The sequence below is a fragment of the Haematobia irritans genome, chromosome 2, assembly GCF_050003625.1.
Source record: "Haematobia irritans isolate KBUSLIRL chromosome 2, ASM5000362v1, whole genome shotgun sequence".
Lineage (NCBI taxonomy): Eukaryota > Metazoa > Arthropoda > Insecta > Diptera > Muscidae > Haematobia > Haematobia irritans.
Genome location: NC_134398.1, coordinates 74,010,890 through 74,027,981, shown reverse-complemented (window position 1 = coordinate 74,027,981; position 17,092 = coordinate 74,010,890). Strand labels below are relative to the sequence as shown.

General features: G+C 30.3%; 1 protein-coding gene and 1 pseudogene across 1 annotated transcript; both read right to left on the bottom strand.

The window, feature by feature from the left end:
- Positions 1 to 6,073: 6,073 nt before the first annotated feature.
- On the bottom strand, positions 6,074 to 10,485 carry LOC142225519 (uncharacterized). The gene is given in 4 exon segments (XM_075295306.1): positions 6,074 to 6,566; positions 9,987 to 10,097; positions 10,100 to 10,326; positions 10,381 to 10,485. Coding segments are annotated over 4 exon segments (726 nt in total). The 5' UTR covers positions 10,389 to 10,485; the 3' UTR covers positions 6,074 to 6,186.
- An 810-nt stretch (positions 10,486 to 11,295) lies between these two features.
- LOC142225516 (aquaporin AQPAn.G-like) overlaps positions 11,296 to 17,092 on the bottom strand; it is a 33,242-nt pseudogene continuing 27,445 nt past the window's right edge.

Below are 17,092 nucleotides of genomic sequence, written 5' to 3'. Positions count from 1 at the left end.
AAACTAACACACCTCAAAGATAATCACCCTTATTCCTGAAGTCGCCCTCGCCGTCGCTTTTTGTCGCTTTTCTTCAGTCGCCACTAATTGGTATTCCGTTCGTCGATATATTCTGTTATCGAAGAAAATCGGTATTCCTGGTGTCGCCAACATCGTCGCTTTTTGTCGCCTTTAAATTTACCAGCGACGAGTTTAGTGTTTAATTTTTGAAGAAGTTTTTTAGACTTTATTAATCGAACAATTGAAAAATAAATGCAAAAAAATGGATATTGGTAAGAGGTAAAGTGACTAATCTTCAACAATTACAAAAAAAATGGAAAAAATCAGTATATATAGCAGTTAGCACATTCAAATCATAGAAAAGAACACTGCACAATTAAAGTAAACGAGTTGATTTTCAATTTCATTTATTTTTAATTGAAATCTTTCAAGGCCAATGTATTTTATTTAGCACCAAACTTAGGTAACAATTGTGTCGAACTTTGAATGATCCTTGGACACATAATGTCAACGTCGCACACAGGGTTAGAATAGCCAGTTTTCTTGGATTAATTAAAAAAAAATTTTAAGTATCGTTAAAATTTTTTGCACCCGGTTACAGTATATAAAATTCTACATCACTTGTCGTTAAAATAAATGTCACAAGTGGTCTGGTGTTTTTGTAGTGAAACTTCAAAGTCAAACTTCATAGAAATTTTTGTGCAAAAAAGGCTGAAAAAAAGTGAAAACGTTCCCGTTGAAAATTTTATTTATTTTAAAAAGTATTGTAAAAGTTAAACATTTTCCAATGGAACCATCAAGTTCAGGTTATTTTGCAAATACGTCGTTAACATTTGTGTCTCAAATTGTGTGTGGAAGTGATTTAGATGTAATTATTTATATTGAAAATGCCAATAAAATTAATATTTTTATATTTTAAATGGATACATAGTTATTATTCGTCCACATTCGTGTCATATTTTGTAGTTTATATTAAAGAGGACATAAATCTGTGTTATATTGCAAAATTTTACGCTGCCCTTTTGTGCTTTTTAGAAGCCATGCATTGTTTAATACAAGTGTTGCAGCAGTCAAATTAGCTAAAAGTCACATTGATATCGCGACTGGTGCTGTTGTTGTGTTTTGTTGTTTTTCATGTTACTTTTTTCTATTTATTTGTGCTCTTCTTTTCCGTATATTAATGTTGTTATTTTTGTTTCTTTTAATAATATTCTTTGTTAAAATAATATTTTGTTTTTGTTTATTTTAATAATAATTTTTGTTTTGACAAATAGTGATTGTGTTGTGCAATTTCAAGTAATCGGGTAAAAGGGATTTTTGAAATTTTTTTTTTTTAGTTTTTATTAGCATTATTTTTTTTTTTTATAGATACAAGTTCGAACGTTGTTTTTTATACTCGTCGAAGCTTATTTGATATTATGATGAATTCAAGCGCTCAAACAATGAATGACAAGATGACAATTTTAGCTGAAGAAATCAAAAAGCGCACCAACTGCTCTGAGGATAATATGTGTGATTTAAATAAAAGAATTCGTGTTTTCTTTTACGAATTTAAATCTAGGTGGAATAGAGCGCATAGAATTCAAATGAGGTTTATTACTCAAAATAAAATCTGGTTGGAATCCTCTATTGGTTTTACTCTTGCCCCGACTGCAAAACGTGGTCGAAAAGAAGTTAGTTTTACCGAGTCCAGTGGTTGGAGTAAATATAAAAAAACAAAGATTGTAAGAGACACCATGTCATTGCCAGAGTTACTTTATGCTTCACAGGTTAAATTACAAAGCGAAGGTTATGTCGAGGAATCAAAAGTGTTGCGAGCTATATATGAAAAGTGTTGCAAGGGAATAAATTATAAAAAAAAAAAAATGAAACAACCACTTCCCTCCTTGAAAATATCGAATACAAAAGCTTTGGCTGTTTTTGTAGAAGCTAAACTAACACGAAATCAATACAATGTTGTTTGACAAGCTGCTCCTCAAATATTTCCCTCCTACAACAATATTCAAACTGAAAAACAAAAAACACCCAGAATCGACCAGCTTTAAAATAAGCCAGACCTCCGTTGAAGTAACTTTACAAAGTCTTCTTAATCACACAGCGGAGCGACTAATAGAACTTCAAGAAACTGTTATTGACTCATTAGGCATTACGAACTCGAATGTAGTATTATATTCAAAATGGGGCTTTGATGGAAGCTCTGGCCATAGCTCATACAAACAAGCCTTTCATGGATCGGATGCTAGTGATTCATCAGCTTTTTTAACCACAATTGAACCACTTAGGATTATGTTTGAGGAGAAGGTAATTTGGCAAAATCCACGGCCGTCTTCAACTAGATTTTGCAGACCCTTGAAAATTGAATTTGTCAAAGAATAATATATATATATATATATAATAATATATATATATATAATAATATATATATATATAATAATATATATATATATAATATAATAATAATATAGAAGCCATGATCCAAAGACCTGTACATGTAGACAATTTAAAATTTGGCCTTTCCATTCTTCATGGCTGGATTAGATTTTTTGAATGTCTTTTGCACGTTGCATATAAAATGCGTTTACAAAAGTGGCAGGCTACAACTGATTCTGAAAAAAGAACAGTAGCTGAAACAAAAAAAGAAATTCAGAAAAAATTTAAAGAGAATATGGGATTAATAGTTGACCAACCCAAACCTGGTTTCGGAAACACGAATGATGGGAATACGGCAAGACGTTTTTTCCAAAACGCTGAAAAATCTGCCGAAATAACAAAAATAGATGTTAATTTAATAAAAAAATGCACGTGTTGCTTATTGCTGTATCCAGTGGCCATGAAATTAATAATGAAAAATTTAAAATATATGCACACAATACAGGACGACTTTTTGTTGAAACGTATCCTTGGTACAATATGCCTACCACTTTGCACAAGTTTTTTATTCACGGACCCGAAATTGTGTCAAATGCCCTTTTACCTATTGGGCAGTTATCAGAAGAAGCGCAAGAAGCTCGAAATAAAGACTTTAAAAAATATAGGGAGTTTCATTCCCGAAAGTGCAGTCGCGAAAAATCAAACCAAGACATTTTTAATATGTTTTTGATAACCTCTGACCCAATTATTTCAAGCATGCGAAAATTGCCTGCAAAGAAGGTTCAAAGCTTGCCAGAGGAGGCAATTGATTTAATTGTACCTGCAGCTCCGAACAATAACTATTTCAATGATGTTGAAGTTGCTGATGCTGCGGATGATGATAACGATAATGATGATGATGATGTGGATGATTAACTTTAAGATATATAAAATGTTTAAGTTCTCATACTGTAATCCTTGCACTATATACCTACACTGATATTTGGCATTACTTAATAAAATATACTCAAATATACTTAGAAAACATTTTTTTTAACTTATTTTAATGGTATTAACTGAAAAATAAAGAAAAATTATCCTAACATAGCTTCCCTGATTTGATCCAAGAAAACATGCTACTCTAACCCACTGTGCGTCGTTCCAATTGTATATGCCGGATATTGTTATTGTCCTAATGTATGTTAGATATCTAAATCATTTCCCGAGTCAAATTTATCATTTATTTTGATTTTCCAAGTCAACATTGGATTACAAACAGCATTTTAAACGTAAATAATTAAAATTCAGCACATCAGCTGATTGTTTTCTTTCATGATGATCCTTGTGCCATTGATCTCAGCGTCGTCACCATTTTTGTAGTTTTGGAAGCTTTAACTGTACTCGAATATATATCCACACTTTTTCCGCGTCAAATTAAATATTTTTTCTTGATTTTCCGACTTAGAATTGCGTCAGAAATAAAAATATTTTAAACCGAAAAAATTAAAATTCTTTTTTTGCACATCAGCTGATTGTTTTCTAGTGATATCGGCCTTTTATTACCGAGTATTGTAATTGGTACAAAAAATAATCGTCGTCGTCGCCGTCGGCACTTCGCAGGAATACCAAATGAATGACGAGACGACTTAAAAGCGACAGACGACAAAAAGCTACGGCGAGAGCGAGGGCGACTTCAGTAATAAGAGTGAATAAACAAAAATAATTCAAGTTTCTGTCATCATGGGGCTCAAAGACAGTTAATGCAGTCCGTTCGTAACGCAAGAGCGACACGTAATCGGGATGTTTTCGGTACTTTTAGGTTGAAATCAGTTCTTTTCCATTACGCAAAATTATTTCGCTTTAGTACCGCAAAAAACGGCACGTTTGCGAAGAGTTTTACACAGAATTATTTTCGTTTTATTTTTACATGAAAAAATAGGCATGTGTTAGTGAAATGGCGGTCCGTTGCGGTTCGTTTTCACTTCGCAAAATGCGTTACGTTTATTTTTCTTAGAGGGAAGCAAATTAATATAAAAAGTCTAAAACAGCTGATCTCATAAAAAATTTTATTAACCGGTAGTCTATCCTCCGGTTAATTATTAATCGGAGAATGAGAAACTGGCCATAACAATATGAAAAAATATGCAATTCAAATTAATTATTAATACCACAAAGCAAAAACAAAACATATAAAAAGATATGAAAAAATAAAAAATACAAGAACTGCAATTGACAATTCATATGGACTGTTAAAAAGTGAACCAACCTAGAAGTTTTCCTTCCATGTTTACTTTTTGAAATGTTTCACTAAACAGTATTTCAAACTCCGATAACACAAAAATAAGTAAGTATTTCTCGAAAAATTCAAGAAAATTTGTTAGACATAATTTGTTATTTTTAGTTCAGTTTTCAGAAAACAACATTGATTTCAAAATTTCAATGGATTATTTCAGTAATACTACGTTCGCACTAGACACGAAATCTCTCTATTTAGAACTCAAATCTCTTTACAAATCTCAGGTGTTCGGACTGGCAAAATAACGAGATTTCGTAGATTTGAGGATTTAACAGCTGTTTTTGTTTACAAATAAAAAAATCAAACATTGAATAATTGTTTATTTTTAATTACTTGATTTAAGATGTCTGGTAGAGGAAAACAGTTATTAATAAAACTTGCATTAATACATGCTAAAATGGAAAAAAACAAAACCAAAATTGCAACCATATTAAAAAGGCAGAAAAGAGCCAAAATCAAAATTGTGATGGGCCAATTTCATTTAAATCTTTTGAAATTAGCCCTGAATGACGCCAAAAAATTGTGGATACACGTATGTATAATTATATATGAGATTTGTAGGGGATTTTTTATTTAATTTCGAATTATAGCCAAGATCTAGCTTTTTCTGGGAAATCGATGTACCCACAATGACAGGTCAAGCTTTTAAAGAGACCTTTAGAATGTCCCGAATCTCTTTTTTCATTCTTTGCAAGCATGTAAAAGCGATTGCTAAAACCGACAACACTTTCCGCAAATGCATACCGCTAGAAAAAAGGGTTGCGATTGCATTATACGTTTTAAAATCTTCAGCGGAATATATGACTATATCGCAATTATTTGGTGAGGGAAAGTCAACCGTGCATGATATCCTGATAGAGTTTTGCGAAGAAGTATGGAAACAAATGGCTCCAAAGTACTTACCTCCAAAAGTACTTACTTACCTCCAAAGTACTTACTTACTTACCAAAAAGTTTTCCACTAATGGATTATTCCACCTCATTAATGCTGGTGACATTCTGAGGGTTACAAAGCTTCTCTAAGCGGTTACACTACAATGTGGAATTCCGTTCGGGCTCGGCTATAAAAAGGAGGTCCCTTGTCATTGAGCTTAACATGGAAACCTAACCTAACCTTTGCAGGCCATAACATAACATGAAATTCGAGAACTATTCAATGGGAGCGTTTCTTGTGCAATATTATATAGTTTTTATTTGGTTTTTAAAACAAAAAGCATAAACTAAAATTAAATTAAAAATTCAAATTGCTTTAAATAAATACTAGAAGTACTGAGAAATATTTGTGTTTCACACTATTTTAAAAAAGTATAGATTTTTATTATAAATTCAATAAGTTCATTTACTCTAAATGTTTTTAGTTTTCTTGTTTTTTAAACAAATATATTACTCTAAAAGGAAATTAAATGTATATTTTAATTGTTTGAAGAAAAAACAGAAATACTGAGTATTGTATGTAATGTGTTTCACACTATTTGGGAACATTGTTAAAATACAATATAATTTTTAATAAAAATTCAATATTTAAAATTAAACTTTTCCCATTCATTTAAAGCAACATATTTTTAAAATAGCATTCCTCTCTCTTTCAATTTCATTTTTTTCTTTTTCCAGATACAATTGCTCCTTCTGAATTTTCAGAAGTTCTTCATCGATTTTTTTTCTGTCTTCGCATTCCTGTCGCAAAATATTTTCCGTATTTTTCATTACGGTGAGAACATCGTCGTAAGTGTTTTTCTTTTTTCTCCGAGAGGCCTTTTGAATGCACGGCGCAGAAGAGCATTCAGATGATGACGACGATGTTCGCGCCCGCTTAGCTCTTGAAACTGGTGGCTCATCCAACGTCTGGGAGAATATAAATTCATTTTCGTTATCTTCTAAAATTTCGAGTTCGCTCCACTCTACATTTTCACTGTCCATAGTAGCTAAAAGAAAAGGATGTAGCCGATTAAACATTATTTTACTGCTTACTTTAATAATATTAATAAAACAAGTTTTTTTGGGTGGTATCGGTACCGTAAATGCGAGCTATATAAACATTTATATACATGAATTTGAATCTGAATCGATTTAGACAAAATCTTTTCTGTAGAAATAAAATTTTGAGAACATTTTCTGTAGAAATCAAATATAAAATATTAAATATGAATCCACATGAGGTAAGACAGCATTGATGGGTACTGTAGTATCGTTTCATAGTATTAAATTTTATGGGACTTATCAAATTTTTCCATGATAGAGGAGGAAGCATGTACGAAACCGAGCGGGAGCAACAACGAAAATAATTGAAAAGAAGGACGCTAAGGTTCGGGAAACCAATACACTACCAAGAGCTACATATATGGATTTTCAGAAAATTTGTCGCGAAATCGAATATCTCACAAGAATTCACATTTCCTATCGTTGGTTGAAATATAAAGAAGTTCCTAAGTTAATAGAGGCTAACATCGAAAACCTTAACGAACACATTGAGACGGCAAAACAAATATCGTTGACAATAGGGCTGTCACCCGGGGCAAATCCCGTCCCGAAATCCCGGGATTTTCGAGACGGGATTTATCCCGAATCCCGAGATTTTTTATTTTTAATCCCGGGATTTTTCGGGATCCCGAAAAAGTAATTCAAATTTGCTAAAATTGTGGGCTTTTATGATTGTTTATTAATAAATTGGAGTTTTCACTCATTGTAAACCGCCGTTAGATTTCATAACCGACAAATTGAGTTAATAAACATTTATGGTACACCTTGATTAAGAATTTGTTATACATGGGGTATATTGAACAGCACAATTTCATCAAAAATCGAGTCCGCAAAAGTCATGGTTCTTTGAATAATGAGTTCATGTGAAATGGAACACTACATAAAATAATAGAAAATATGACAAGATCGCATTAATCTAATAACAATTTAGAAGTCTTGATATTTTTACTTAAAACGAAGTACAGAAGTATACGAAGATACGCATAATCTAACCCAGACCTTAAAATGTTTTGTTGAGTAAGATTGCGATATGAAATGGATTTTTTAGTTTTGTCACAACACATTTTTATTTTCTTCACAATGTTGAATTAGACAAAATGTTCGTTAAGTATGATAGCAATTTAAAATTACTTTTTAATATTGTTTTGTCTTTAGTTTTTTGTTCATAAAATGAATTAAACTAAATTGGTTCAATTTACAACAATTTTTTGGCGCTGTAGATTGTTGTTACTTAAAATATTTATAGAATCCCGGACATTTCGGGATCCCGAAAAAATCCCGGGATTCTGAATTTTGAAATCCCGAATCCCGGGATTTTTAAAAATCAAACCCGAACGACAGCCCTAGTCGACAATGATATTTGGTGGATTTGGTTTAGCATTGCTTTGCCAGGAAGAAGAAGAATAAGATGAACTAGATACACTGGCATATGAAGAAGCCCAAAAGAAGTTTGAAGGTGTATCCCAGGGTTTGACGAACGAAGATGGACCCGTTGATGTGTAAGTGCAATATTTTTATTGATTTTAAAACATGACAAAAGATCGGGGCTTTGTTATTGTTAAGTACTTCCATTTTTTATTAGGTGACTTTCCATCGTGATGTTCGTTGTCGAGGCAACATTCTTCTAGAATGGTCGGAGATTGGAAAGAGATATTAAGGATGGCAAGCAAGAAATGGCGCAAATTGACAGATAACTGGCAAATGTTGAAATAAAGCCAGAAGCTATAACAAACTCAAGGAAACTTTGGAACTTAGACAGCATAATTAATAGCATGTCAGCAGCGTTTAAGGCAGACAACATTCCAACAACACAAGGAAGAAATTTTGTCAAACAATAATTGCAATTTCTCTAGCCGTTGATTTGATAAAAGAGAAAGGAGAAGAAATGTATTGTACTTTTTGTACTTCGGCCGTAAAGAAATTCGTTCAAATGAAAACTATGTAATATAAAAAAGGTTGATTGAATTCATATACAAGTCATTTTACTTCTTGGTCTGTTTATAAATATATAATTATGAACATAAGCGTAGGAAGGCCTCTGGGGAGGGGGCATAAACCCGCCCTAGAAAAATGTTAGCCCCCCCAGAATTTGAAACCCTGTTTACGATTTTCCATTTTTCAATAAATGTCAATAGGTTTTTTTTAATTGTTATAAAAATTAAACAAGTATTTACTATCGCACAAAGTTCCGCTAAAGACTTCTATGCACAATCAAATTACTTGGGTTGTGGTAGCAGTTGCCGATGGCAATGTTTAAAGTCTGATATTTATAAAATAAAGCTGTGGTTGAACTTATGATTGGTTTAGTCTCGTCAATTTAATTAAAAAAATAGTAATTGATATTAAATCTATTCTTTCATAAATTTGTATCTTAATAATGCTGCAAAAAGAGGTGAAAATGTTCTTTTTGGGTCCGGAAGTAGTGCAAAATTGACGGAGAAGCAATGAATGTTCTACGAACTTGTCATAGGACGAATGTCCACCGTTTCAACAGCCGTTGCAATGAATTTCCATCACTTCTTAAGGTCTGATACGATTTCATTGTTTTGAATGTGAATTAAAAAATTTTATGATAAATAAATAATTTTTATCTTTTTTATGATTTTTAATGCATTCTGACGCTTGTTTGAAACGTTTTCTCCCAACTATTTTCAAAAATTATCGATTTTTCTATAATGGATTTAGCATATTTGAGGCAAAATTTGAATAATTTGTACCATTTTATATATTCTTACTCTTTTTTTTGGAAAACAAAAACTTCATCTGTAGTAAAATGATTGAGGAAATAATTGGAAGTACTTTTTAAATTTGTGCCTTTAGAACAACGCACAATTTTTTCTTGGAAAAATCGTGAAACTACTTTTACCCCGTTTTTCATGAATTCCACATGGCAGTTGGAAATTTAATTTTTCAGTTAAAGTTAACCGGAGAGTAGATATTTGCAAATTCTCTTTCTGTTAACTGGCAGTTAAAGCCAAACGGAGCCGTTAGTTTCTTAATTGTCAATAATCAATTGTTGAGTTGTTTTGATGTTTAATTTTTTACTCAATTTTATTAAAGTTCAGCCTATAAATTTTTTGCTAGGGGGGCTATAGCCCCTAGGAAAATTTTCTAGCTACGCTAATGATTGTGAAACGATGACACATTTTTGCATCATTGTTAGATGGCATATCAATACACATCACGTACGAAATTTCTGTCAGACGGAATGAAATTTTCTCTTCAAGATCGACTCAGAAGGAAATTTCAGAAAATAATTCTTTGAGATTGTGTATTTTGTGCATAACCAACTGCATAGTTTTGCACAAACATCTGAAATCTACTAAAAAACTGACGGTGTGTTTTTTACGAATGTGACAATGTACCTGTTGTAAAATTATCTTCCATCAATTCTTCGGCATTATTGCAGGATTGTGATCCTATAATGGCGTGTACTTCCTCAAACCAACTCCAACTTGATGGTGTACCTCCAGAAGGACCAACCTTTATTTCTCACACCGGTATTTGTTGGTTAAATTGTAGATTTTGATTTTTATTTCGTCTTTTGAAAATTGGTAGCCAAACTTTGTAATTTCCTTCGCCATGTCATGCAATGTGTGGCTTTGTTTCCTTGCACCTCGTAACTTGGATGCATTATCCCTCCACACATGCATCAGGCAAGCTTCGGCATCCGAACTCCAGTTTGCTTTGTTCTTATACTTTCGCCTATAATATTTATAATTTGTAAGTATTTAAACAAAAATTAAATTTAATACTTACTTTTCCATTGAAACGCTTTACTTCCTAATGAAATGCCGAGTGAAAAAATTTGTTTCTATATAAACACAGCGTTGGACAATTTATTACATTTTAGAACGGAATGTTCTAAACTCAGCGTTGCACAGTGAAGGTATTCGAGATTTTAAAGAGATTTCGTCCAAATCCTCGTAAAATCAGCTGATATTTTCCCATTGCAAATCTACTGAGATTTAGGAGGATTTCGGCCAAAATCCTCGTTTACGAGGATTTCGTTTCTAGTGCGAACGCAGTTTAAGTTCGTTTAATGTGATGTTAATGGACACTTCGTAATTTAAAAAAAAAAAAACGTTAATGGATTTAAATTATTACTTCCCCAAAATAAATCCGATTTAGTAAAATTTACTGAACTAAATCAGTCAAAATTTTGCTATTTATTTTCGAAGAGACTTTCATCTGATTGCATAACATTTCCGACTTTCGCCGTGAAGTTCAAATATATCACGATTATAGAAGAGAATATCCCAAAAATCTTTATTTGAAATAAGAAGTAAATAAATATCTTTATCGTGTTGTAAACTCACACAAAGTTATTTTAAATATTATTATTTTTTTTATTAATAGCAAAGATAGAGCAGTATCATTGGTAAGTATGTGTACATGCAATAATTTAAATAACAGTTTCCGATAAAATAAACTTAATTATTAAATTAAAAATTAAATATATATATATATATATATATATATATATATATATATATATATATATATATATATATATATATATATATATATATATATATATATATATATATATATATATATATATATATATATATATATATATATATATATATATATATATATATATATATATATATATATATATATATATATATATATATATAAATTACAAGTTATGAAAAGATATATATGCATACACCATCTACATTCGATGTAAATTCATAAGTGACATGTTGGTTATCTAATAATCAGTTTATGGGCCTAATATGATGTTTCCATTAAAGATTACGCCTTTATGCGGTAGTTTCTTTCTTCACAAGTTCAATGGTAGTTTATGCATAGTCACGCCCACTTTCCAATTTTCTCATCTAAATTAAAAAACAGATATTTAGGACATGAGAAATTAAAGAAAAAACAAAAAAAGAAAAAAATATATATAGTAGAACCGAATTACACAGAAAATTATCTTATGACTTAAATCTCAAATTCAAATGCACCTGCCATAGAAATGATAATAACAAAAAAAAATTCTTAATTCAATCCCGAAAATATTAAGTACGGATTACTTCATTTTAGAAATTTCAATCGCGTTTGTGCTTGATTCTAGCCTAATGGAGCTCTATTTAATCCTAATCTGTAATTGATTCAATCCGCATTTAGCTTAGATTAAACCCAATTAGCGCTTAACTTGAGCCAAAACGAACTTGTTTTAAGCGGAATCAAGGCTTTGATCGATAGTTTTTATTCTTGAATATAATCCCACTATGCTTGAATTAATCCCGAACCGTATTCGATGTTATTTTATATGCGCTTGATTTTAGTGTCATTTTTACTAACCATGTACCCATGAAACAAACATTGGTTCATATATTTTTAAAATATTTATTATTATTATTATTTGTTTATATCAATACATACTTTTGTAATGAAAAGAAAATGACGTAAAATAGGACAATACATAATACATATAATACACCTAGGTGAAAAAGTAAATACATATATTTATAATATCTGTAAATGATTCAAGTACAAAATACATTTTTTTAATAACAACAAATATATAACAAATAATAGAAATTTAAAAAATAAATAATAAATAATAAAATACGAAATATAAAATATAAAGACATATATGTATTATATTATATTAAGTCAGCAGAAAATTTGGACTATGAAGCAAGCAACTCAGCGGAATTCAACTTTTCGAGGTCTTGTTGCCTTAAATAGTAAGTTTGCCTCTACTTACACATACGTCGGCCCAATCCATTGATGCTCACTTAAAACTGAAAAATGTAAAAAGCATGGAATATATATAGAAATACATGTTTCAAAATAATAAACTTTAATATTACTTACCTTTCAAATATTGTATGTATTTCCATTTTTTAAATATTTATTAATTTATCTTCCTTCTCACTTTCTTGTGAGGAGACAATAAATAGTTCGCTTTAATTATGGTCAAATCACACAATTATACTAAAAGAATTTGGCAACAAAATGCAAGTGAAGCCAAAAAACACAAGCTCGAAATCAAACACACACATACACACTCACAATGCTTCATACATACATGCGAACAATAAACCAAAAACCTTTACATATTCTGTATTCTGATTTGATTTGATGTTCTGATTTTGATCATAAAGGAATATCAAGTTAAAGTTTTCTTATTTTAAGCCGTAGTCGGCTTATTCTGTATTCTGATTTGATTTAATATTCTGATTTTGATCATAAAGGAATATCAAGTTAAAATTTTCTTATTTTAAGCCGTAGTCGGCTTAAGATAGCAGACGAAATGCAAGCCAAACAACAACACAATAAAAGCCAAACATTACATTGAAAATTCTCGGTATGTAAGAAAAAAACTGTTTTCGGGAGTTGAAAGTCTATGAGAGTATTAAGGAGAGCAATCTTTGTTTTGCGCTCTCATTAGCTAACTCTCACAGACGAATTAAGTAAAAATTTTCTTATTTTAACTCAAAACAAGCTTAAATCAAACTTTAAGTACTTGAATTGCACAAATAAGCGCATTTTGTACTTAATATGAGTATAACTTAGTATTTGCGTACTTAAAATTTTAAATGCGGATTCAGGCTAGAAACATGAATTTGAAACTTGATTTTAGAAGTCTACTTTTCTTTGGGTGTACAGTGAAAAAACTAAAATTCTCTAAAGTACCTGAAATTTAAAGAGAACATGCGGTGAGGTTATACAGCAGTGTTGCCAACTCCCCAAGGCCAAAAAGCACCAAAAATATATTATAAATTGTAACATACCACTTCCAACCAAAATCGAAAATTAAATGCTCTACTAAAATAAAACAAACAAACAAAAAAACTTCCGAAGATGTATTATAGAACTTTTATGTATTGAATTTGTAAGTTTATGAAATTATGTACCGCTATTCAAGTGTACACCTTGATCAGTTTTAATGCTTTCATCCAATTCGGTTTGATCAGTAATATCTTTCAACTTTCAAAATATTAATATATGGAATATTTCAGTTATGTGTGCTTTTGTTAATTTAATACAAACGTTTTTAATGACATCTTCATCAAGTTCTAAAATTCAGGGGCCAAATCACCGCAGTCGAAATCGAGTACTTCGTCATCGTAATGTAGTTTACGCGGATCACCGCAGTCGTTATCGAATTGTTTCTACTCGAAGTTGAACACGATAGGTAGCATGCTATCGAAAACGAAGTATGTAGTGATTTTTGAGCAGAAAAAAGGTAAACAAAAAGAAAAAAGTTGGTGAAAATGTAATTATTATTCCATTTTGGCAAAATACATTTAAGAAAATATAATATTACTTGCATTTAGGGAATCGGATCAAAGAAAGGAATGCTCAGTAGCCGCTTCAAAAAAACTTATTTTTTTAAGAAACATATTTAGAAGCTTCTTTTGACATATGAAAACGCCTTTTAAATCTATGGATGTTAAAAACACAATTTACTCTTAATCTACTTCAGGCAATGCTAAAGGACTGATTTTGTCACGAATATTTTTCCTTATTAATGCCACTTTGTACTCATCGTCTGTTTCCGAAAACGAGGAAAAAAAAAAAAAACACTTGGATTCATAATATATTTTTACACATATATTTTAACATACAAAAACAATATAAATATCTCAGAAATAACATAATTTGATAACAAAACATTATTTTGAAATTCTACTCTCTTTCAATTTCTTATTACCATATGTTTACAGCAATGTAAAAAAAAAGTAGTAGACAAAATAAATTACGATCGAATGCGGTGATCCAAAAATTTAATACGATCGAAATGTTTCTCTATACGAAACAGAACTCGATGACGAATGCGGTGATTTGGCCCCAGCACTGGTCGCTAGACTTTTCTACTGAATACCCTCAATAACAATATTAATTAAAAATAATCAATGCCACCTTCATAACAATCAAATTCTATATTTGGCAATAAAGTTCAGTTTCTTTAGCTCATGAAAGTCTAACTCTAAGTTTTGTATCAATTAAACTTAATACTGTTCTAAATGAAAACAAGTAAGTAAAGTAGAAAGTCGGGCGGGGCCGACTATATCATACCATAAACCACCCTTACTGAATTAGTAATCATAAGCATTTGTGGGGTAACATTAATATAGGTCTGGGAGATAAACCGCAGTTGAATACTTAAGAAAATTAAGGGGTACAAGTTTATGGGTGTTTTGTCTCAATCTGACTATAGCTCATAGTCAATGTTGCCAGGGAAAATATTCGGTTTACCCTACAAGGACAAAAAAAGTTCCCTACATTCCCAAACAATTTTCCCTACAATATTTTTCGTTAAGTTTAAACAAATTTTACAAAACAAAATGGTTCTAAGCAGGGCTGTGGAACCGGAGTCGGAGTCTGAAGATTTTGCTGGAGTCGGAGTCGTAAAAATTTTGCTCGACTCCGACTCCGGCTAAACCAAATTTTTTAAAACACTTCACATTTTTGTAACTAAGCAAGTTCTTACGCAAATTAGTTTCCATTGCGTTATTCATTCGATCAATGTACAGCATGATTATAAATGAAAATCAACTTCCAATTACGGCTATCTTTTTATGTTTCCTAGAATGTTAGACTAGCAGATGGGCCCATATCAATTTATTTGAAATAATCGAAATGTTTTATTTTTATTTTATTTTAAGGCCATATACATATGTGGAATATTGACAGAAAATTTTTTCAAAGTTTTTTTTTTTTTTGTTATAGAAAATTTTGTCAAAATGTTATTTCTATAAAAAGTTTTGTCAAAATTTTATTTCTATTGCAAATTTTGTCAAAATTTTATTTCTATAAAAAATTTATTCAAAATTTTATTACTATAGAAATATTTTTTTCTATAGAAAATTTAGTCAAAATTTTATTTCTATAGAAAATTGAGTCAAAATTTTGTTTCTATAGAATATTTTGCAAAATTTTATTTCTATAGAAAATTTTGCAAAATTTTGTTTGTTACACAAAAATTTTTTCAAAATTTTATTTCTATAGAAAATTTTGCCAAAATTTTATAGTAATAGATTTTTTTATTAGAAAATAGTAATAGATTTTTTTATTAAAAAATTTGGTCAAAATTTTATTTCTATAGAAAATTTTGTCAAAATTTTATTTCTATAGAAAATGTAGTCAAAATTTTGTTTGTGTAGAATATTTTGCAGACTTTTATTTACTACACAAAATTTTTTCTAAAATTGAATTTTTATTGATAATTTTTTCAAAATTTTATTTCTATAAGAAAAAATTGTCAAATTTTATTTCTATAGCAAATTTTCTCAAAATTTTTTTTCTTATTGATGCTCACTGATACTCACTGCTATAAAAAATGTATTCAAAATTTTATTACTATAGAACAATTTTTTTTTTAATATATGGTCAATTTAGTCAATTATTTCTATAGTAAATTTAGTCAAAATTTTGTTTCTATAGAATATTTTGCAAAATTTTATTTCTATACAAAATTTTGCAAAATTTTGTTTGCTACACAATTTTTTTAATTGTATTTCTATTGATAATTTTTTCAAACTTTAATTTCTATAAACAAGTTCGCTAAATTTTATTTCTATAAAAATTTTGTGTTGTTTTTTATTGCAGCTTAAAACCATACATTGACTAAACTACAAGTGTAGCTTAACCAACAGAGGAAAAGAATGTTTGTCAAATTTATTTGGGCAAAGCCATAGACTGCAAGATGGTTGGATGGACGCACGTTTCGGAATTACCACATTCCTCATCAACATCCCCTACTTGCAGCTGAAAATTTTATTCAAAATTTTATTTCTATATATTTGGTCGAAATTTGAAAATTTAGACAAACATTTTTCCAAAATTGTATGCTCACTGATACTCACTGCTAAGTCGAAAACTTGTAAAAATCACTCAAATTTTCAAATTTTTCAATGAATGAATCATAGATGCATTTTTGTGAAATTGTCTAAACAATTATAAATATTTCCCAAATATTGCCCGAGATTTTGTAGAAGAGATTTTATCAAAATGTAGATCTAAATAAAAAGTTGTGCAGAGTATATTATAATCGGCCCGCCCTTCTTTAGACTTTCCTTGCATTTTTATTTTTTGTTAAAATTGCGTTACGTCCCATAACGTTAGATTATATCATTATTTTAAAGGGTGATTTGTTAAGAGCTTGATAACTTTTTTTTAAAAAAAAACGCATAAAATTTGCAAAATCTCATCGGTTCTTTATTTGAAACGTTAGATTGGTCCATGACATTTACTTTTTGAAGATAATTTCATTTAAATGTTGACCGCGGCTGCGTCTTAGGTGGTCCATTCGGAAAGTCCAATTTTGGGCAACTTTTTCGAGCATTTCGGCCGGAATAGCCCGAATTTCTTCGGAAATGTTGTCTTCCAAAGCTGGAATAGTTGCTGGCTTATTTCTGTAGACTTTAGACTTGACGTAGCCCCACAAAAAATAGTCTAAAGGCGTCAAATCGCATGATCTTGGTGGCCAACTTACCGGTCCATT